This window comes from Oncorhynchus keta, chromosome 11 (genome assembly GCF_023373465.1).
Source record: "Oncorhynchus keta strain PuntledgeMale-10-30-2019 chromosome 11, Oket_V2, whole genome shotgun sequence".
Classification (NCBI taxonomy): Eukaryota; Metazoa; Chordata; class Actinopteri; order Salmoniformes; family Salmonidae; genus Oncorhynchus; species Oncorhynchus keta.
In genome coordinates this window covers 27,956,829-27,979,731 of record NC_068431.1, presented here as the reverse complement: position 1 = coordinate 27,979,731, position 22,903 = coordinate 27,956,829, and the positions used below count along the sequence as shown (strand labels likewise).

Below are 22,903 nucleotides of genomic sequence, written 5' to 3'. Positions count from 1 at the left end.
AGCGTCTGCTAAATGACTTAAATGTAAATTCTTACTCAGCACTGTCAACACTTTGTGTTCAACACTTTTATAAGCCATAAAATGTGCGTTTTTCCTATTTCCAATCAGTGCTACAACAAGTACTGTGTGATCATATAGCCTACCTCAAGTTGGGAAATATAACTTTAAAAATGTCCCTAACAACAATGCATCGGCAGGGCAATTCAAGCAAAGTCAATATCCGGTGATGATGTATTGGACCTATGACTTACTGCACAAACCTCATTGCTACAGTACTGTTTTAAATTGGTTTAAGTTTAAATAATGTTTTTTTTTCAATCTGAGTGGTAGATCTCGGCTTGCATTTTGACTCAAAGTGATCTTGACTTAAAGGTTGGTGACCACTGTTCTTTCCCTGATAACACTATCAACGTTTCCCTTTACTGTGGCAATTGTGATCGAATCAACGCAAATGTTAGCCACTTTCAATGCACCATACTGAAACAAAACGAACTATGCAAGATATTTTGTTGTAGGTATAAAGCATCGGCATAGGATGCTATTGCATTGACACGCACAACTCAGCCCGTACTCCACACAGATCGGTGTGGCATAAACAATCAGAGCTGCAGTAGGCCTACATGCAAATAGACCATTGCCGTATATGGATCTGTGCCATTTACTTTGAACTGGACTGTGTTTACAGCATGAGCGGCCGTGAATAGTAATGGACTTGTTTTGAGATCAAAGCGAGTGTTGTATGTAGCCAAGTGTGCACATTTTGTTCATATCCTTTGCTAGTGATTGAGTTATTAGCCCCATTATAGATCATTTTAGTCAGCAATAGGGGAGTGATTGCTTCCTACAAGAGCACGAAACATGTACATTTCTGAAAAGGGAGTCAGGTAAATAGTTGTTTTTTTGTCTTAATGGGGCAGTGTTGTATTTTTAGACAGGCTTGAATAAGCTAAGTACTGTAGCCAATAGACAGAGGGTAGCATAATTTGGTCTGACTCTATGTAATAATGGTATGGGAATAATAATGCATTTTATTTTGTGAAGTGGTTTCTTGCATCAAACAACACAACAGTCACCTCCTTGTATGAAGGACAAATGGATAAACAGGTTAATGTCAAGCCCTGCATGTTTTTTTAATCAAAAGTCTCATGGAATGTAGGCATAAATTGATCACCCTGAAGAAGGCACAGTGATACCGAAACATTGGTGGTTTACCCAATAAATGACGGGGAGTTTATAAATAGAGTGTGCGACTCTTTGTTTTTATAGCATTCAGTGAGACCACACATTGGCTGCTACTGTAGGCTCAATGATGTTAAAGTGTTATGAGATGGCTTTTCTCCATTGTTTTTGATGCTAGGCAACTCTGGTAGCCTTACATTATGATCAAATAGCCACAGTAGCCTACTTGTCCACTGTTAAAACTGGAAATCAAAGTGGGTACAGCCTCAGTGTTCACAGTAAATGTGCGCTGGAAGTTGCACAGAATTTTCTGAACGTTCAAGTTTTGTGCTCAGTAGACCTGAAATCTGATCAACGCTGTAAAACATTTGAGGGTGCAGTGGGTCCTAAGGGAAATCTGGAGGGGTGTATGGATACAGAAGACCACAGTGGATAGACAGTTTCTCCAGTAGTCATTGGGAGAACACACTCCCACATACACAGAGATTTGGAGGGCCCATTTGACCAGGTTGATGGGATACAGGCAGGAGGACATAAAGGTGTGTTTCATGATTACATCACAGAAGAAAGTAAGGTTATATGTACCTATTATATAAAAGTGTTTGTAATTCTGACATTTACATGTGCTTGATATCACAGCAATGTCCAGACCTCTTCAATAACCAGATGATATCCACTATGCATTCTGAAGAATAAAGAAGAGCTGAAAATAGCCATGGACAACGACTGTCTGGCAGGACATTTCATTTGAATTGTTCATTCAGAATTAAAGCACACTACCGTGTTTTATTTCATTTAATTTTCCCCAATGCAGTTGACATTTTTCTCATTATACATGTTAGATCCTGGTTTTCTTCATAAATAAGCAAACTGCTATGTGTTGCACAATAATAAATATACACATTGTGTTTCCGATCTCTGCCATTGATATAATTGACCAAATTATTTAATGTTAACTTCAAAAGAGGGTGAACAATATTTACCCTCATTCATGTTTGCAAGAAAGTGTCCACGTTGAATACTTTTGCGTCTGTCATTTTCCCATTCAATATACAAGGTAGGGAGTGACAGCATGTATTATTTTGTGCTGGCATATCTTATGCCCTTTTTAATGTCGCTGTCACAAAAAAAGAAGTGCATTGGAAACTTTTTGCACTTAAACTAGCTTGCAAATTGGGTTGAAATCATGCTACATTCAATCTAAATGCTGCTTTTTTAGACCATTTTATAGCATCTTCTTGTTCAGGTCAGTTATGATTGGTGCTTCTGAGTTACAACATTATTCTTGTGTATTCTTCACAGGCAATTTGTACCTCAAATTACGTACTGTGTCATGGCTCAAAGGTCCTTGAGATTTTGTCAAAATAAATGGCTTTGAACTAGAATGTGACAATGCATTTATGCTATTGGATAAACAGTATGCAAAAATATAATATAATCAAGAAACCTGAAATTACTGGCTCCTTAGAGGAGTCTGACGTTGGCTTATTTGCGTAGAAAACATCTGAAAAACCGAAATGGAGAGCCATGTGGAGGTCTTAACCAGACATGGTCCCCAGAAAGTGACTCGACTTCTGGCTGACACAGTTACATAGTCACTGATACAGCTTCTGTTCATTGTCTGTGTTTCTGACCAAAAAGGCTGAAGTCTCAGTGTGTCTGTCCTTCCTTGTCCTTCGACCCCCGAGCTGTGTCACCTCTCGTTGGTGATGATGACGGACGTGCCGATGTAATGAGGAATCTCCCTGTGGATCTCAGGGGAGGAGCTGGAGGCGGGGCTTTGGCTCTTGTAATCGTAAGAACCCATTTCGTCGCCACGGTAACCGTAGCTGTCTGTCAAGTGGCCGAGGGCAGCATAGGGTGGGGCCTGGAAGGAGCTGTGTTTGGCCAAGACGTGGTGGAGGTTCAAAGACACGTACGGAGCCTGGGTCGGAAGGCCTACCCCGACTCCCATCCCAACTCCAACCCCCATCCACATCCTTCTTTCCTCCTCCCCCGCCTCAGGATCCAGCATCTTGGGGCTCCCCCGCTCCCCATTGCTGTCCGTGTGCTCCAGGGGGCCGGTGGCACTGTGGCTGTAGGGGGATTCCATCATACACAGCCTCCTGCGCTGCTCCAGGACCACCTGCATGGGGAAGGGTTGGCCCAGGCCATGGAAGGACCGGGACTGCTCGCAGCTCACCTTCCCCAGCACAGAGTTACTCAGCAGGGGACAGGACAACAGCTTCTCCCCTCCTACACAACCACTCCCCTCGGAGGCCTTGTGGAGGTAGTCTCGACTGAACGGCAGCTTGCTGTCCTCTTTAGTAGCCTGTGACTGGGAGTGCAGGCGGTCCTCTGTGGTCTTGTTCTGGCCAAGCGTGTGATGCTCATAGGGCTCTTCCTTGAACCTGCTGTTAGGGTGCGGGGTTGAGCAGCTGGAGAAGCCATCATGAAGGGGCTCGCAGGGGGGGTACCTCCTGCTCGCCGCGGGGCCTGTCGTGGAGAAATTAAACTCTACGGTGAGATTCAGACTAAAATGCTTCAGTGAAACTGAGCTAAAACACTATCTTGAGAAGGATTAGGGTTTAACAGGCACATCAGAGGAGCAGTGCAGCACACACTCCGTTTCTCCAATGCTACAGTCAGAAATTATTTTTCATGTCTTTCATTAACATTTCTGACCTGAGAACAAAAAGGGAAAAGGCGTAAAAGATAGAGCACTTTAAAGTGACAGTTCACCTTTTCTAAGTTTTAACTTATTTTCAACTTCCCTAAGGTGTTGTTTCCTTCAAGCTGCTTCTAAATTTGTTCGATGGTTATTTAGTAACATCCAGAATTTCTGGGCTAGCATTTGTTTTTTTAAATATAGCATTGCTACTGGAAACCTGATCGTATCAGTTAGCAGTGCATTCAAAAGCATGCAGAAAGAGCTCTGCGTTCCTCAGTTCTGATTTAGAAGCCCCGTGCTTTTGAGCCAGAGCCATACCTGAATATGCTGCTGTGGTGGCTGTGGTAATGGAACACGATGCAGCGAATGGTCTCAGGATGTGAGCAGGGTTAGTACCATGGTGGATTTTGGCGTTGGCACAGCTCCACCGCCCCTCGCCCCCTCGACCCTGCAGGGAGCTGAGCAGCTGCTGGGCTGCCAGGCCAGGAGAAGACAGGGAGGGTGAGGCGGAGGAAGAACCCTGGGTGTGTCGCAACCTCCTCTGGGAGTCCGTGTGGGGTAGGTGTCCATAGGGGTAAGGGAAGGAAAAGCCATAGGAGGCGTTGCTACTACACAGGACCTCTCCAGCCTCTGGCCCTCCAGAGGGGCCTGAGATCTGCCCGTGACAGGGGTTCAGGGGGTAGGGGGTGCTCTCCTTCCAACTTCCTCCCAGGGGGGAGCAGTCCGGCTTGTCTGGGTGGTAGGTGCTGTTGGGCTGGAAGTGGAGGCAGTAGACAACAGATTATGGTGGTGTTGTTATTTTCTAACATAGACAGGCAATGAAGACAGTGTTATGTACAGTTCATTTGTCAAGCTAAGACAAAAAATCAAGTCCTACTTGTTATATTTTTGGGATAACTATGAAGAGGATATTTCATGAATTTTCAAAAGGAAAGTTGGAAAATACAATGCAAAAGGTCATTGCGTTGAGGAGTTTGCAGTGTCTCCTTTTTTCCCAAGCTGGATAAAGCTATTCATTCTGATATCTTAGTACGTATGAAAGTACAGGTACAGTATGTAGGTTACTGTGTGTGTACTACACTGCATATGAACTGTATCAGTAACCCAGTGTGAGGAGCAATAGTCTGTCATACCTGAGGGTAGGGGGCTGTTTTGAGTTTGCTCTTGATCTTGACTGCTTTGGTTTTGAGTTGTTTGCAGAGGTCCTGGGAGGAGGCCAGGCCAGTCTTAAAGGCTAAGCTGGGTTTGGCTGCTCGACTCTGCTCCTGAGACAGCTGCATGTCTTTATACTCTACGTCCCTGTGGAGGGACATATACATACAGCTTGGATTAGCATCACACACACATGTTATATCCTCCACACGTCAGCCCTGCACTATGCTTGGCCAACACATACTTTATCCTCAGGAATGAAGAGTGCTACATTTCGTACTATGTAACATACACAGACAAACCGGGGGCATCACCTTACAAATTAGCCTGTGTTTCAAACCCAGACTTTTTGCCACAAAATGTCCAAGTCTATTAAACCGAAGTGTTTTAGGGAGTGATTCACCTGTCACAGACCCACTCAGGTCAAAGGGGAAAGTGTTGACTCACGTGAGAACGTAGTTGACGCTGACGATGCAGTGGGGTCTGGATGAGCGGCTGTTGTGGACGATGGTGGCATAGCTCTGCACCCACACCCAGCCCCCGTGCTTGGACAACATACGGTAGTACTTAGTGGTGACCTGCCCTTTCACCAACACTGCAGGAGAGAGGGGGAGAGAGAGAAATATTGGGGTGAGAGATAGATCAAATCACAGACTGGACAGTGCCTGAATAAAAGATTGAAAGACAGAAAGAGAAGTGTATATAGAGATGGAATACAAACAGAATTCTTGGGAGAGAGGGCCAGCAAAAGGCTGAGCTCCTTTGACAGGCGTGACTCATTAATACTGTATCATTTTTATTCTCCTCTTGAACCTACATGCATATTCTGTGAGAAACTCCATAGCTGCCACTTATAGAAATCCTAACCCTCTCAAAGAGAGTGTGGGTTGTTTCGTAATAAGAGTCTCAATGTGGCCACAGAGGGGGACTGACTCACAGAGGTGGTGCGCGAAGCGTAGATGGAATGCGTCACAGCCGTGCACGTGGTGGTACAGCGTCTTCTCAATCAGGTCCTGGGGTTCGTATCCTGTCAACTCAGCCACCCTTGAACCCAAAGGTCACGGGTTAAAAGTAAAACATTCGCAATCATGATGTTCAAATTCTTTGTGATGTTTGTCTTTTATTTTGTATTATCTTTTTTTAGTCTCATTGTCATTTGTTTGTTTCATCCCTCCCTCCTTTCCTTCCATACCTGGAGTCCAGGAAGATGAGCTTGAGATCCAGGCTGGCCCTGAACATGAACATGTTACTATGGAGCTTAATCTCTGTGATACCACTGGGAGGCAGGGAGTGGCCCACCGCTACCAGGCCCACGATCTGATAACACGTGTCATACAATGCCATGTCCATCACGTACTGACGGATCTTCAAATAGCCACTGCAATGGATCACCTGGGAAGCAGAGAGATGAGAGGGGCTTTACACGGTGATATAGAGATAGATACAGATACATGCATGTACATAGATATAGCTAGACAGAGTCTTTACACCTTGCCTTAACATGTGTCCTGAATGTGGTTTTGTGTCCAAATTTAGGTCGATCTGAGAGATAGATCAATTGAGATACAACATTGTTGGTAATGCAGAATTCTTATCTCACTCACTCTGCAAAAGCAAGAAGCTGTCTAGAAGCTAAAGGGACTATTTATCTTCATCACTTCCTGTTTACCTATGCCCATGCCGGCCTCGCCCCGGCCATTCAATAGCACTCGCCCAGTTCACACGGATGATTTATTCTACTACTTAACATAATGGCTTGTTTATTGCCAAAGTAAATTTACAGCAGGTCTCCATTGCAATCTGCTAGGTGATTTATATTATATGGGGATAGGGAAGAAGGAGGGAGTCAAGAATACAGCTGTTGCGTCTAAAGATGAGGATGGTGGAGGAACGACTGTGGAGTGTTTTAGGAGTGAGGTGGTTGTCGTCGGAGATTTGAGTGGAAATGCTGCAGCTGCTGAGACTCAGACAAATAATATGCAGTTTCAAATAACCTGTTAACACTGTAATAACATTATAGACTCAATAGAACAAAACAAACAAATCTATAAATAGAATAAATATTTGTTTTGATATAATAATCTCTTCAAAATGCATGCATTTCACTTGTATGCAAGTGTAGGTGTTTAATTTGAATTAGCTACTTTCTATCTTATATTGTTATTCATGAAAGGTTTACTACTTCCAGAGACACAGATACTCATGGCATACAGTAACAAAGAAATGTGATTTCAAATATTGCATTACATTATAGTACGCAAGGTGCAACTTTCACTGGGGACAAAAAAATAAGAAACCTGCACACTGCTCTTGATAGTATCACTTCTCTTGATAATATTACTGCTCTTGATAGTATTACTGCTCTTTAGTAAGCTTTACGTGTCGGCCTCAAGGCCTTCGTCAGAGCTTTTGATGGGAGGATATGTCCCCCACACATTTGGAAATTGCATTTTTGTCCACCCCAGTTTTATCATTGGAATGTGATACAAAACCAGGCAACGGTGTGCTTTAGGACCATGTGGATGCCTCCGAGCGGCCGGGTAGGCTGTTTGGAGTGTAGATCCGACTGGATAAAAATAAATAATAATAATAATTATGTCTCTTCCACTTCTAAAACCAAAGTTGCGTCCCTTGTAGTAAGGCAGGTAGTCCAGCGATTAAGAGCGTTAGGCCAGTAACTAAAAGGTTTCTGGTTTGAATCACAGAGCCGACAAGGTAAACATCTATCGATGTGCCCTTGAGCAGGGCACTTAACCCTAATTGCTCCTGTAAGTTGCTCTGGATAAGGGTGTCTGCTAAATGACCAAAATGTAAAAATGTACCTTATATCCTCCACAGGTCAGTCCTGCATTACGCTTGGCCAACACACACTTCATCCTCAGGAAAAAAGAGCGCTCCATTTCGTACTCTGTTACACACACAAAGACAGCGAGGAGAATGACCATTAGCACATAGACACAATAAAAACACTTCACAGTCACACACTCACCCTGGTTAAATAAAGCAGCAGATGTGGTTAACACACATGTGCATTGTCGCATTTGAATGCCAATAATGGTTGTCAAATTATTTTTAAAATGTTATAGAGTTTATTACAGTGATTAATCACGATTAATCGCAAATTCCTAATTTGCTCACATTGAGCTGTAATTTAAGTTTTCCTTATACAAAAAGCATTACATGAATATTTACATTTAGATTTTGTCTAAAGTAACAGTTAGCAAATTCTGGTAATTGACCTCAGTCAACTTGTTTTGACATCACAATGTTTATTTTTAGCTTTATAGATTATTTATTTTAGACAGTGCGATAAAACAAAATTGTGCAGTAAAATGAATAACTCTGACAGCGCGAATTACAAACATGTTAAAAAATATAAATAAGGAGACACAGCGCGCTACTTTTCAAATGAAGAAGAGAGGCTTGCGCCTCTCGCAGTAACACTCTGAATGGATGGCTCAGAAATAAGAAATATATTTTTTAACACACTTTAATTATTATTCTTTTTACAGGATGGCATTACAGATTGTTTTATTTCACCACCTCCATGTGGTGTTTTCTTACATGTGAAACTGAAAATGTGATTTTCACATGACTGATTTTAACATGTGAACTTGCAATTCCACATGTTTTTAACATGTGAAACCGCAAATTTCACATCTGCAACTGCAATTCACGTGAGGTGAAAACATGTTTTCTTCTCACATGTGAAAAAGTGGTGTTAACATGTGAACTCTAAATGTAATAACCTCAACATGTGAAAAAAGATATTTGACTGTAAATTTGACATGTATTTTTTGTAAGGGTTTGTATGTGTGTGTGTCTGTGTCTGTGTATGCATGTGTGTGTATGTGTAGGGGTGTTATGAAACTCCCCCAGAAAACAGTACTCCACTGCATGTTGAGTGCTGTTATCACATAAGGCTTAAGATGCTGCTCCTACAGGATGTTAATGAAAACCTGCCCATCAGAGAGGCTGCCTGGGTGTTGCCTTGTATTATGTATCATGGTGCTATACGTTGAAGTATTACGTGTTCTTATAGCAGCTGCATAGATGAAGTATTTGAGCTATTTGTATGATGATGTCACACTGACTGACTTCCTTCTTACAGAAGAGGTAGACCTCGATGAAGTAGCATTACTGTTGCTAATAAACATACAGAGAGTTGAGCATGCGGGAAAATTGGGATCAACTGACTGTCAGTTGGGAGAGAAAGAGAAATAAGTGAAAGAGTGAGAAAAGGCGAGGGAGGAAGCGTGAGACAGAACAAATAAAGACACAAATTTGACAGAGAAAAAAGGGAGGGAGAGAAAGAACATAAAGACAGAGATTGAATAAATCAATATGTTATAGGCACCTTGCAGGAAGTGATGGTGGAGGGGCTGATGGGCGCTGAGTACAGCCGTCATCTCATCATGATCTGACGGGTGGATATACTCAAAAATACTGTTCCCCGTCAGCTCCACCTGACAGAAACAAATCAATCAGTCACATCAGGCTGAGACGAGAGAAAATGGCAAGTGACAATATAGATTAGAGACCAACATATAATTTCTTCAATGACATGTAATCTCTAGCCTTATGTGAAGAAGACAGTCTTTCTGAATAGTGTTTTGAGGTCTTTTGATCTTTTAGCAGGATGATACTCTGTCATTACAAGGGATTACATCATCACAGAGAAATGCCTATTGTAGGGGGACACTGACTGACTGTGCGTGTGTGTGCATGTGTGTGCGTGTGTATGCGTGTGTGTGCGTGTGTGTGTGTGCGTGCATGTGTGCGTGCGTGAGTGTATGTGAGTGTGTGGTTGCCTGCGTGAGCGTGTGCATGAGCGTGTGCGTGTGTGTGTGTGTGTGTGTTAGAAGTGAGGAGGGGGCAAATCTCTTGCCACCCCTGAAATCGATCTCTGCATCCCTTTCAGCTCTGCCTCAAAGGGGGATGATGTCAGGAAACACAAGGGTTAATTTATGAAAGAGGCAATCATTTGCATGAGAACACAGAACACTGTCCAGGCTCCACTTTGATCTATTTTACCTCCCAAATTTAGGGGTGGAGTCACTCAGTGAGCGGGTCACTGCTCACCACTTCAACAACAAATTGGTTTCTTCACAGTGTGGAGTTAGGTTGGACTAATCCATGCTTTGTAGTGAGAGATCATTTGGACTGAGCATGCTTTTTGGTGTCGTAGAAACGGTGACAAGTAATAGCATGCGAGAGCAACAAGTGAAATATGTGTGTTCAAGCACCAATGTAAGTTAATATATGTGGGTTACTGATAATAAACAGACCTCTAGATTTCACACTGGAGGATGGGTTAACCTCAAAGTAAAAGCAGAGACCTTCTCAACACTCAAGTAATGAGTGACTTTCACTGAATTCGCTGTTGTCTCTTTCGCAATTCATTTTAAAACAACACGGACCTTAGCCCACTATACCTCCACCTGACACACACACAAAACACACACACACACACACACACAAGATATCAATAAAAGCGGATGGTCCATTTGAATAAGCTTCACAGTGTACACAGGAGTGCACAAGCAGCATTTGCATCAGGGCTGCGTGCAAGAGTGGAACATTTAGAGTGGGTGGTGGTGTTGTTTTTATAGGACTGAGTTATTGCTGTTGCTCAGCCCCCCTGTTCTCTCAAATTCTTCCTGAGCACAGCCTTCAGTGTGTCTGTCTATGCTTGCTCAGGTGAGGTATATTTAAGACATCAGCATTTCTGTTTGCTATCCACAGCTCAGTACACAATCACTTCACATGAGTGCAGTGTTAGAATGACAGCGGTTACCTACTGTAGGTTCTGGCCACTTTCAGAATCAGAACGCCCCTATTAGTAGCTAAGCAAAAATCAGTGTGGACACACCCATTATAAAAAACTGCTACATAGAATAGTACCTTTGGTCTGGCTCACCATGTCTAGGGCACCCCCAAAAATACTTTCTATCTCTCACTTTGTATGTTTTGGAAAGTGAACCATATAGAACGACCATATGCTCGAAGTAGAGACCCAGAACAACCATATGCTCAAAGTAGAGACCCAGAACAACCATATGTTCGAAGTAGAGACCCAGAACAACCATATGTTCGAAGTAGAGACCCAGAACAACCATATGCTCGAAGTAGAGACCCAGAACAACCATATGTTCAAAGTAGAGACCCAGAACAACCATATGCTCAAAGTAGAGACCCAGAACAACCATATGCTCGAAGTAGAGACCCAGAACAACCATATGCTCGAAGTAGAGACCCAGAACAACCATATGCTCGAAGTAGAGACCCAGAACAACCATATGTTCGAAGTAGAGACCCAGAACAACCATATGTTCGAAGTAGAGACCCAGAACAACCATATGTTCGAAGTAGAGACCCAGAACAACCATATGCTCGAAGTAGAGACCCAGAACAACCATATGCTCGAAGTAGAGACCCAGAACAACCATATGTTCGAAGTAGAGACCCAGAACAACCATATGTTCGAAGTAGAGACCCAGAACAACCATATGTTCGAAGTAGAGACCCAGAACAACCATATGTTCGAAGTAGAGACCCAGAACAACCATATGCTCGAAGTAGAGACCCAGAACAACCATATGTTCGAAGTAGAGACCCAGAACAACCATATGTTCGAAGTAGAGACCCAGAACAACCATATGTTCGAAGTAGAGACCCAGAACAACCATATGCTCAAAGTAGAGACCCAGAACAACCATATGTTCGAAGTAGAGACCCAGAACAACCATATGCTCGAAGTAGAGACCCAGAACAACCATATGTTCGAAGTAGAGACCCAGAACAACCATATGCTCGAAGTAGAGACCCAGAACAACCATATGTTCGAAGTAGAGACCCAGAGTATACGCATCAGAGACAGGACTTCAACTATAAACCTTTGCAGACTCCATTTCACTTCATATTTTCAGTCACCACGTGTTCGATAGACAGCATCTCTCTCTGGGGGAACAGCAACTCTGAAGAAGTTGGCTTGTCAAGCAGCAAAGCCCACTCCTGAGTGATGATCACACTTCATTCTGATCATTGATGACACCACAGAGCAGAGCCATAGGCTGTCCTACTGAAATATATAAGCCAAACCAGCAACGATACACTGCTCCTCAGTCAAACTGCATGGGCCTCAGTTAAGGCAGGGTAAACAGCAAAAATATTTGACACACACACACATACATGTATACAGACACACACAAACACACAATGTACCACACATTAACACACGCAAAACACAAAATCATATTGGATGTCCAGCAAAGTCGATGAGGACGTTGCTCCATTTAGAAAGGCTGCAGGGAGGACAATTCTAAAATAACGTCTTCAACCTGGCTAGCCTAAGTTCCAACTGCAAATACCCCCCCAGAGAGGCAGAAGTCAGAAGCAATAGCTAGCTAAGCTAACCTTAAATATTAGCATGAGCTGAACAACTGTTTTTTTGGTTTCATATACCAATGCTACACTCACAGCATGAATAGCTGGACGTTTTCGCATGTCCCATATTGTTAAATGCGCCCACACACAAAGGAAGTAAACAGCACCTAGAATAGACGCACAGATCATATTCTGTGGCCAGTCCATGCCCTCTGACTTATCTGTGTTAGGTGAACTTAGGCAACCTTTGTTTGGCATTCTGCAGCCTGTTTTACTGACTGGCAAATCAATGTTTAAACAGGCATATCAGGAGGCAGATGTCCCTTAGGTGACCTTGGTTGTGTTGAGGGAGGCAGACACAGCTTGTGGCGTACGCAATGGTTGCCCAGGTCCAAGATGGAGGCAAAGCTATGTCTTACCTGGGATAGGCCAAGGTGGACTGATGCTGTCTCAGAGATGTACATGATTTTGCCATCCGAAGCGACAACGAATACAAAGCCGTCCAGAGTCTGGGGAATGAAACGTGTTAGACCCGAAAATAGACGGTTCCATTTTGCATTTTAAAAAATGCATAGAAGGTCACTTAGAATTGTAGATTTTATACATTGCATTGTGATAGTGATAAATCAGCATATGGGAGTCTGATTAATAATGGCTTTTATGTCTACTCTTTTGCAATGTCTTTAAAAAAAACACACTCATCCTAATTTCTATCACATCTGGCTCTAATAATGACATGAAATCTATTACAAATTCTTGGCAAAGCCTACACATGAATTCCATAGCAAAAACATTTAAACAGTGCATTTTATCAAAATAATCAACTACATTTCCTCTTAAGAACTTGACAATTTTCCTAAATGCATATAATAGTGTTATTCACATCTAAGCACCACTCTGCTCCAGGGTTCTATATTTATGATGTATATTTTTGCACTATACATTTACCTTGAATTTGTGTAGTATTTACTGTTATAGATGTGTTTTCTATTTCAGTTTACTAATGTGTGTTGTATATTGTCTAGTGCAGTTATTGTCTTGCATATAATCTTATTGATAATATTGTGTTGTATTTACAGTATGTTGCATATATACTGAGTATACCAAACATTAGGAACACCTCCCTAATATTAAGTCGTCGTCCCCCCCCCCCCTCTTTGCCCTCAGAACAGCCTCAATTATTTGGGGCATGGACTCGACAAGGTGTCAAAAGCGACTCCAATGCTTCCCACAGTTGTGTCAAGTTGGCTGGATGTCCTTTGGGTGGTGGACCATTCTTGATACACACGGGAAACTGTTGACTGTGAAAAACCCAGCAGCATTGCAGTTCTTGACACAAACCGGTGCGCCTGGCACCTAGTACCATCATACCCTGTTCAAAGGCACATAAATCTTTTGTCTTGCCCATTCACCCTATGAATGGCGCATACACAATCCATGTCTCAATTGTCTCAAGGCTTAAAATCCTTCTTTAACCTGTCTCCTCCCCTTCATCTACACTGATTGAAGTGGATTTAACAAGTGACATCAATAAGGGATCATAGCTTTCCCCTAGATTCATCTGGTCAGTCTATGTCATAGAAAGAGCAGGTGTTGTAAATGTTTTGTATATTCAGTGTATATTCTGCTGCATTTATTGTGTACATACATGTAATTGTGTTGTGTATATTGTATTATATATCTATGTTGAATATAGCCCACCTGCAGTAGATGGGAGCCCAGTTCCTTAGCCATGTTGTCCAGAGGGCTGATTCTGGTCGGCTGGCCCCAGGCCTCCCCCAGCCCTGTGGAGGAAACACACAACAGGCTTAGAATACATTACCTAGAGCTGCTTCCAGGAGAAGAGGACACTATGAAGGGGACACAAGATATAGCCTTACATTGTTTTTCTTCCTGGTCTGATCGGATACTGCAATTTCAAGGGTATGGGTTTATGTCTATGACTCACATAGCTCTGCCTATAGGCTGTGTCTGACTTGGAATATAACTTTGATCACAGCCTGCAAAAGGCCATTCAGGCATCTTTGGCACTGCCACATATAATGCAGAGACACACATACTAAGCTATTGACCCAATGCCTTCTACGCCAAAAGAAAAGATGGACCCCAGCCAGCCTTAAAGGGTACATCAACCATGACTCAACCATCAACTCATAATAGTTTGAGAAGTATTGAGCCTTGTAATGTATACAGTGTCTTCAGAAAATATTCATACCCGCTTGACTTATTCCACATTTTGTTGTGTTACCAGTCACTAAGAACAAGATACATTTTCCCTGCAGTCACTCTCACACGCTGTGATTTAATTTGGCTATTATATGCTTTGATCAGATACTGGGACATGCAAATAGCATATGTGTGTTTATACTCAACATGTCTGTTTGCAGATGAGGCCAGCAAATTGTGACTTGACAAAATCACCCCTGAAATGTAACATTTCAGAACTGTCATCTGAAATTATACAACTTTAATTTAAATTTAACTATGATGTGTGATAAAGTTGAATATTTGCATGCCAGGTTAGTCCATCATATACATTTGTAGCAGGGTGGAATTTGTCAAATGCTGTGAAATTAATAGCCAATTACACTTGTTTCCTAGTTTGGGTTTTCTCAGACAAACCTATGATCACCCTACATTTTCTCAATGTAAACGTATACTTTGATTTGATTTGATTTGAGTGCTTTGATTTGAGTGAGAAAACTGAGAAAATATGTTTTAAATATTGCAATAGCCAAGTAGTCTAACTGACACTAAAATCTTTTTCAGGAATGTTTTGGTCAAACATTCAGAGTTAACAGTTCACGTTTTTTACTGTTATATTTTCATACTTTCACCATCAATACCCATTTCCTATAATTCCCTGTGTCTTGATTAGACGTCAGCTAAATAATTAGGTGATGTGCAGGACAGGCCTTATCCTGGATCTATAAGTCCCAAATAACGATAAGTGGAAGCGACAGAGACGTTTCACCGGCGCGGAAATGTCAGAAATGTGTTTTCTTATTATTTATGAACATTTTTAAAGAACTACCTCAAACTAAAATACATTATTTTGCAATTTGCACATTTTGTGCATGGAATGAATACACGAGACAAACATGCATAATTGGAATGAGGTGATAGGACTATTATATTTAACGAACTTTTGCGCATCATAAATATTGAAATCTGCCTAAGTATCTGATTTCCCAGAATAGTTATTTGCAAAATAAGATTACACATTCATTTGACAAATGTGAGGGAGAGTGGCCATTGAAATAGACTCGTTGGACGGCGGTCACATCTCTCTCAGTCCAAAAGATGTCGGGAATTATATTGAGACTCAGACAATATTCAATAGGCTACATCTGATGTCAAAAGAGAACATAAAAACAAAAACTGTATGGCAGACTGTATTTTAGCCAAGGTCTACTTAGGCAAGGATACGGTCTACAACTAATTCAAAAGTTATATTTCGTTGGAAATAATGTAATTAAGGAGAAACAACCCTATCTAATGATATATGCTATAACCAAAGTGCTAAACTAATATTTCGCTTGTAAGTTCATACAATTTAAAACACAGGCCTATGGTCTGTACTTTTGAAATAGCCAGCAGATATTTGCCTACTTCATCTATATAATTTATTAGTCCCAATTTATAATTCATATTCTGTTTTGTTGTGTAGCCTATAGTGTTTTGTAATATTGTTATACGGTGTATTTCTTTATTTGATTCCACAAGATATCACACTTTTTATTCGTGAAATGGTAATAAACGGAACTATTCAAATCCAGAACTAACGGGTGGCCCTTAGTCCGTGTCTTTAAGGTTTCTGTGACTTTATGAGTGATGACAGACCAATTCTATGAGAGGAAGAGGGCTGTTTTCCTGGGGTTTAGCCTGTCGAAGTGTTAGTTGTTTTATTGACCATAATTGGATGATTTATCATACATCATAATCTAGAGCCTCGTGTTTAGGAGTGAAAACATAAATCATGCAAACAAACATGAAAAATAAGTATCTTTTGAATTGCATGACCAGGTGGGAAAGGGGAAAGTTGGGGACAATTCTACTCACACTTTTACGCACACATGGTCACCGTCACTACGCACCTGTATCTTGATATTTATTATTTGTATAGCACGTATTCTACTGGAAAATAATTTTCGAAATAAAACTCACATTTTCAATGGGAACATTAACTTTGGGAAGTGAAAATGGAAATTTACCATGACTTCGAAAATGTGATTATATTTTGGACATATGATTGTCCTGCTGCGCTCAAAATTAACATTTATTTAGTTATTTTCCTGACCTGTTTTATGGGTATTTGTTAAAACCATAATACAAAGACCAACAATATGATTCGAGAACTGACATGTTCCTCTTCTCTTGAAGACATAATTATGATTAATCATTCAACTGTTAGTGGTAGCATAACTCACCATCTGGAAACACGGCTCTCATCTTCAGGTAACTGGTTGTCAGCCGAATGATTGAAGCTTTATCCAGTTGTGATGTGATGGCCGAAGGTAAAGGCAGTAATTTCGCCAGTTCATAAAATTCTCCATTTTCTTTTTCTCGTCTCGTCTTCGCTGCATTCTTGGACTTTTCCTTCATCTCTGACTGATGTAAAGTAATGCCAATTGCATAACAGAACACCTTCCTCTTCGCCCTCAACACGTAGATTTAGCCTTTTTATCTTTGAATCAGAAAATGCACTTAACAATTAGATAGAAGCATAACGATATTGCAGCATTTTCATTCTCATTTCTTGGCCGATCTACATGTGAAAAATAGTTCCTCTCCTTGTAGATTCCAGATACGTGCATGTTCACTGAAAATGGTTACATGTAATTCGTGAAATTCAATCTAAAAACCATTAGGCCTACATGAGGATACAATAGTTGTAAAAAAAATGTGGACTTGGTCTCAAACGTTGTTTTGCGACGCGTGTGCGTAACACAATTAATGTGGTAAACAACGCTAAAGTTACCAGTGCCCTGTAATCATCTGAACGGCTTTTTCTTAGATTACTTTTCATTCAAAAGAGTCAGTGAGTACACATCTTTGGTAGGCTCCCTTCAGTCTCCAAGTGGTGGCATGAGAAACATGATGCTCTATTGAGCGATTAAACAACGGAATACGTCGACTCTGACAAACATCCCACGGATGAACGCCCCGTTTTGACAGGAATGACTCCCTTGAAGTATCAGAACATGTCCGATGTTTAGTCACACCATCAACAGAAGATTCGGTTAGATTCGCTGTACCTTATTGTTGTGAATGTGTAGGCCTCTAGACATATTATTAATGTGCGTGAATCAAAAGTTTGACTAACGAAAGCATGTGGATTAAGCCCATGTAGGTATACTGTTAACGTTTGAAAAGAATTGGACGCGAAATTCTTCGTGCGTTATGGAAATGTAGGCCTATCCAACTTTTCCACTAATTAAAACCTCGATGCACACATGCCCCAGACACATTTCAAGACGTCCATGATGTAGAGACGTTTTTACAAAATATCAATTTGAAGTTACCTGCTTCTGGACTGTTATTTTTCACACTTAATTCCTGCGTGTGCTCGCTGACATAACCACCAGAAATGTGTCTTCGATGACGCACTGGCACTGCAGTTAGGATGATTAGTGAATACGGCCTATGTGTCCTTCCCATCAAATGCCCACCTTTTTTCATCGACTCAGGAAGACATCAACTGAGTTCTCAATTTCGTAATTTCAACGCGAGGATAAGGATGCATAGGAACTATGTTACCAATGGAGAACATGAGAAGTTGCCTCAGACTGTGGTAGGAACCATAACGCAATATTTTCCTCTTCAAGAAGTCTCGTTGTTCAGGTTCAATAATCCCAAAAGGCAGACCGATATTCCAAGCAGCATACGTTAATTCCTTTCGCAGAACCAAAGGCGGACGAGGGCGGTACGTGGGAGAGAGGGCACGGTTCCAAACAGTTACGTCACGGAGTCTCCGCTGCCTCTGTCAAAGGAACAGTGCAAGAAATTGTCTAAAAACAATACCAAATGCAGCACAGGGCTGACATGACAATAGACTTCATGCGTGTCTCTTCCAAATTCATCTGGTCACATTTTGTAGGCTATTGTCCAATTCAATGTGATGTAGCCTATGAAGTCAGTCCTGCAAGCCTTGTAGGAAAGTTTTTAGAACGATTAAACATTTTAGGCTTTATAACCTCTTCGGCCTATAGAAATTGAATTACTTACTGTTCATATGCTACAAAATGTATATTTTCAATAATCTCAAAAGATTAGCATAAAGATTTCGTAGGTCTGGGCCATAGAGCACTGTCTGAACGATTCAATGTGGTAATTTGAATATGCGTTTATAGAATCCCCTCGTTATGTTTGCTTTCCATAATTTGTATTCCCATAATTTTGCATATTCAGTAGGCTATTCAAAACACACTTTGTCATATGATATACTCGTTATACCTCCTATATTGCATGGCGAGACAGCATGCAAAGTCAAGCCAGGCCAGAAGCAAGAAACACACATTATCTATAGAGTAGGGTTCCCCGGCCAGAGGCCCGCGGATGGTTTTATTTGGCCCCCCAAGTTTTCTGAGCAAAAAAAATGTTTTTTATTTTATTTTTGTAAATATTTTCGTTCCAAACATAAAAGACTGTAAAATCACTAGGAAATGAGCTCAAAGGGATTTTGCTATAGGAGATCTGTTCCCAAGTATTTCCACGCATAAATAGGTCTATATGATCGCATCCCAATGTAATCAAAGTTTGAAATTATTCTATTTTTGTCAAATAGTATAGCCTATCTGTTTGGGAATCTTTGCAGTGTACAAATAATGTATAACTATGTTCTGGCCCCCAGTGGTGTAAAGGACTTAAATAAAAATACTTGTAAGTACTACTTAAGTCGTTTTTTAGGGTATCTGTACTTTACTTTACTATATCTTTTGGCCAACTTTTACTTCAATACATTCCTAGAGAAAATTATGTACTTTTTACTCCATATATATTCCCTGACATCCAAAAGTACTTATTACATGTTGAATGCTTAACAGGACAGGACAATTGTCAAATTCCCACTATCAAAATAACATCCCTGGTCCTCCCTACTGCCTCTGATCTGGCGGACTCACTAAACACAAATGCTTCGTTTGTAAATTATGTCTACGTGTTATCCATAAATGGCTATCCAAAAATGTAAAACCCAAGAAAATTGTGCTGTCTGGTTGGCTTAACATAAGGAATTTGAAATTATATATAGTTTTACTTTTGATACTTAAGTAGACCTATTCTAGCAATTACATTTACTTATGATACTTAAGTATATTTAAAACCAAATAGCCTACTTTTAGACTTTTACTTAAGTAGTATTTTACTGGGCGACTTTCACTTTTACTTGAGTCATTTTCTATTAAGGTGTCTTTCATTTTACTCAAGTATGACAGTTGGGTACTTTTTCCACCATTGCTGGCCCCCGACCATCCGCTCAAGTAAAAATCGGCCCACGGATGAATGTAGTTGGGGACCCCTGCTATGGAGGCTATATATATAGGTCCATCATTAATTTTCTATTTTGTTGTTAGCTTGTCATTTCTGTTTTTCAGGCCTACTGTTTATATTCCTATTGTGTAGGCCTAATTTTGACAACGTAGCCTAATTAAGAATGCAATTAACTTTGTAATGTACTAAAACATTATTCAGATAAATATCATACTAGCATTTCCACACTCGCTTTTTTGTGTATTTGGATAAATATTCCTTTAAAATAAACTGGAAAATACTAATACAACTAATTTGCCACCAGATCTTTTCTCATTAATATATATATGACGGATTCATAGGCTTATAGTTTTGCGAAATAAGAAAGTGCTTATATGCTCAATATTTAATTAATACGTTAATTAGATATCTTTACAAATGGCATTGGCCTAATATTTGTAGTTTTTATATATTTTAATTATAAATTCATATTTACTGTTGCCAAAATAATTCACATAGGCCTACCACTATTCGTGCAATTAATTGTCCAATAACAATCTATTGTTGCCTGAATTTATATCTCAAAATAAGTTTATTTAGCCTAAAAAATGTTTTGAATCTGTCAGAGAAATCTAAATGTGAGTGTTTTGAATGGTTGTCCCATTTAAACAGAAATTCCAACTTTAACGGCCATCCTACTGGGAAAAAACTAGAATCAACGATGTTTCCACTTCATGTCAACCCCCAAAATCAATGTGATTACTTTGAATCAACATGGAAAACTGGTTGGATTTGACAAAAGTAATAGACATAAGTGCATTTCTTCTTTTTTTCACCCAACCTTTAACCTAATCCAATGACATGGAGAATTTATTTGTTGACTTCACGTTGAATTAACGTTAGTTGACAACTCAACCAAATGTACATCCAAACTAGACATTGAACTGATTGATGTCTGTGACCAGTGGGATGTTGCCAGTATAATTTGTGAATGTCTGAATGTAAACAAACCAAGATTATGTTTAAGGATCATCACATCATTCTAAAGCATGCAAGTTCTATTGATGTCTGTATGGTAAAATGTTCGAGCTCGATGTCAAATAGAACATGCATTTGGCTAACTTGCATCTATGCTCATAAAATCAGCCCAAAAGTTTGACAAAAAGTTCCGTGGCAGAAGTTACTGCAACCAGGTAAGGTTATGAAAATTAAGGAAGAAGTGAAAGCAACTGTGGTAAGCTAATATAAAATACCTAAAAATTCATTTATTTAAAATATCTGTGCATCCATTCAGCAAACAAATAATCTTTCATACTGAATTTGGATTTAAGAGCAATTTCATCTGAGCAATGTTGTTATTTGCCCAATTATGTCTACTCTAGCAATTAAGTCAATTTTACACAACTACTGTTTACCTGTGTATTTCAATGTAATTAACAATTAGAGACCTCTCCGTGACTTGACACAAAATGGACCCAGGCAGCATACACTCATGGTCTGTTTCAAGAGCAGAAACAAATCTTTGATACCAATGTGCCAGCTTCAATAAAAATGCTGAATATGGTTTTCATACCTGGCATACTACTGTAGCGCTCACAGGAAATAGCTGAGTGGGAACTGGACGCAGTTCTGTTGCAGGAACTGTGTGTGTGTGTCCGTGCGTGCATGCGTGCGTGTGTGCATGTGTTTCGTTTAGTTTATAAGGATCCTCCTTAGATTCTGCTCATGCAGCAGCTACTCTTCCTGGGGTCTACGTGTGGACGATCATGTGTGTGTGTGTGTGTGTGTGGATGGATATCCCTTTGACATCTTGGTTACAGATAGACCATGGGTACCCAATCGATCTCTGTTCTCTCAAACTGACAGCAGCAGGGTTTGAACAGGACATCACCTGTCCCATGTGCAATGAACTAACCTTCAGGGAAACTCAAAACACAAAATGAAATATAAAATAATACGTTGGTGTAATATTTGTTATAGGCTAGTCCTAGTCATCCTTGACTATTTTCCCATGTAAACAACCAAACACAAGGCTAACCACCCTTACAGGTCCAATGCACATAGAAGAGTCCTCAACACCTCTCATCTTTTCACTAACCTAACATTTAGCTCGGTTAACACATTATTATCACACAAATGGCACTATATCATATGAGACGGATAATTGCTCCTTGAAAAAAAAACATGGGAGTCATTCATCCATTCAGTCCTTCACAGTGTGAATGGCAGCCTTTTAAAAAGGGCCTAATCAGCTCATTTATTTATGTTGTAGTGTTGGCTGTGATACTCAGGCTATCACTTTCTGCCTGGCTGTCACCGCTGATGGATTAACAGAGCTCTGGGACGATATGGAAAATCCTGCTGGAGGAGGAACTTGAAGGAGACACTAAAGGCCAATGCTTGTGGTTTCCTCCATCTGCCCGCCCACTTGTCTCACCCTCCCCATCTTAGACATCCTTCTATGTTCCTGGACTGGCCTATATGGATCTCTTGGATTCTAGAATAGCAGTGAATGAATGGAAGACAGGGAGTGCTTTATTACCTGGAGGGTACAGGTTGGATAGTCTGAGGGTTGCCATGCAGAGGATGGTAAGTGACTGATGAAATGGCCCACTGATGAGAGTTGTGTCAGAGATAAAATATGAACTCACCCTACATGTTGTTCTAGGAAGCTAAACTTGTATAAAAGCCTAAGTAGGTGTGTTCTCTTGTGCGTGTGCTTGTGAGTGTGTAAGAGAGAGAGAGAGAGAGAGAGAGAGAGAGAGAGAGTGACAGAGGAAGGTTGAAGAGTGCTGGAGGGTGAAAAGGAGCAGAGGCGGTGAGTAGGTTAACCCCTTATTAACCTCTGTTTGGGGAATTTACACACTAATTTAACTTTCACACTTCCAGGTGTTCTGCTCCCGCCCAGGTCATTGTGTTCCCAGCAGCCTCTGGGCTTAGCCTCACCTCACACAGAGAGAGCAACCTGATATCAAACGACATTCACCAATATAGCCAATATGCACCGCGGTCATGCTTAGAGAGTATTGTTCTAGATGAAGGAGAGAGAAATTCCATGTTACATAG

General features: G+C 40.8%; 1 protein-coding gene across 1 annotated transcript; it reads right to left on the bottom strand.

Moving 5' to 3' along the window:
* Positions 1-1,959: 1,959 nt before the first annotated feature.
* On the bottom strand, positions 1,960-18,309 carry LOC118390001 (single-minded homolog 2-like). The gene is made up of 12 exons (XM_035780101.2): positions 17,893-18,309; positions 16,798-17,054; positions 14,069-14,151; positions 12,787-12,876; positions 9,339-9,447; positions 7,804-7,889; positions 6,174-6,373; positions 5,919-6,025; positions 5,429-5,576; positions 4,963-5,128; positions 4,148-4,583; positions 1,960-3,654 (listed from the first exon to the last, which is right to left on the bottom strand). The coding sequence occupies exons 2-12, from the start codon at positions 16,970-16,972 to the stop codon at positions 2,873-2,875; spliced, it is 2,382 nt and encodes a 793-aa protein (XP_035635994.1). The 5' UTR covers positions 16,973-17,054; positions 17,893-18,309; the 3' UTR covers positions 1,960-2,872.
* Positions 18,310-22,903: the final 4,594 nt, after the last annotated feature.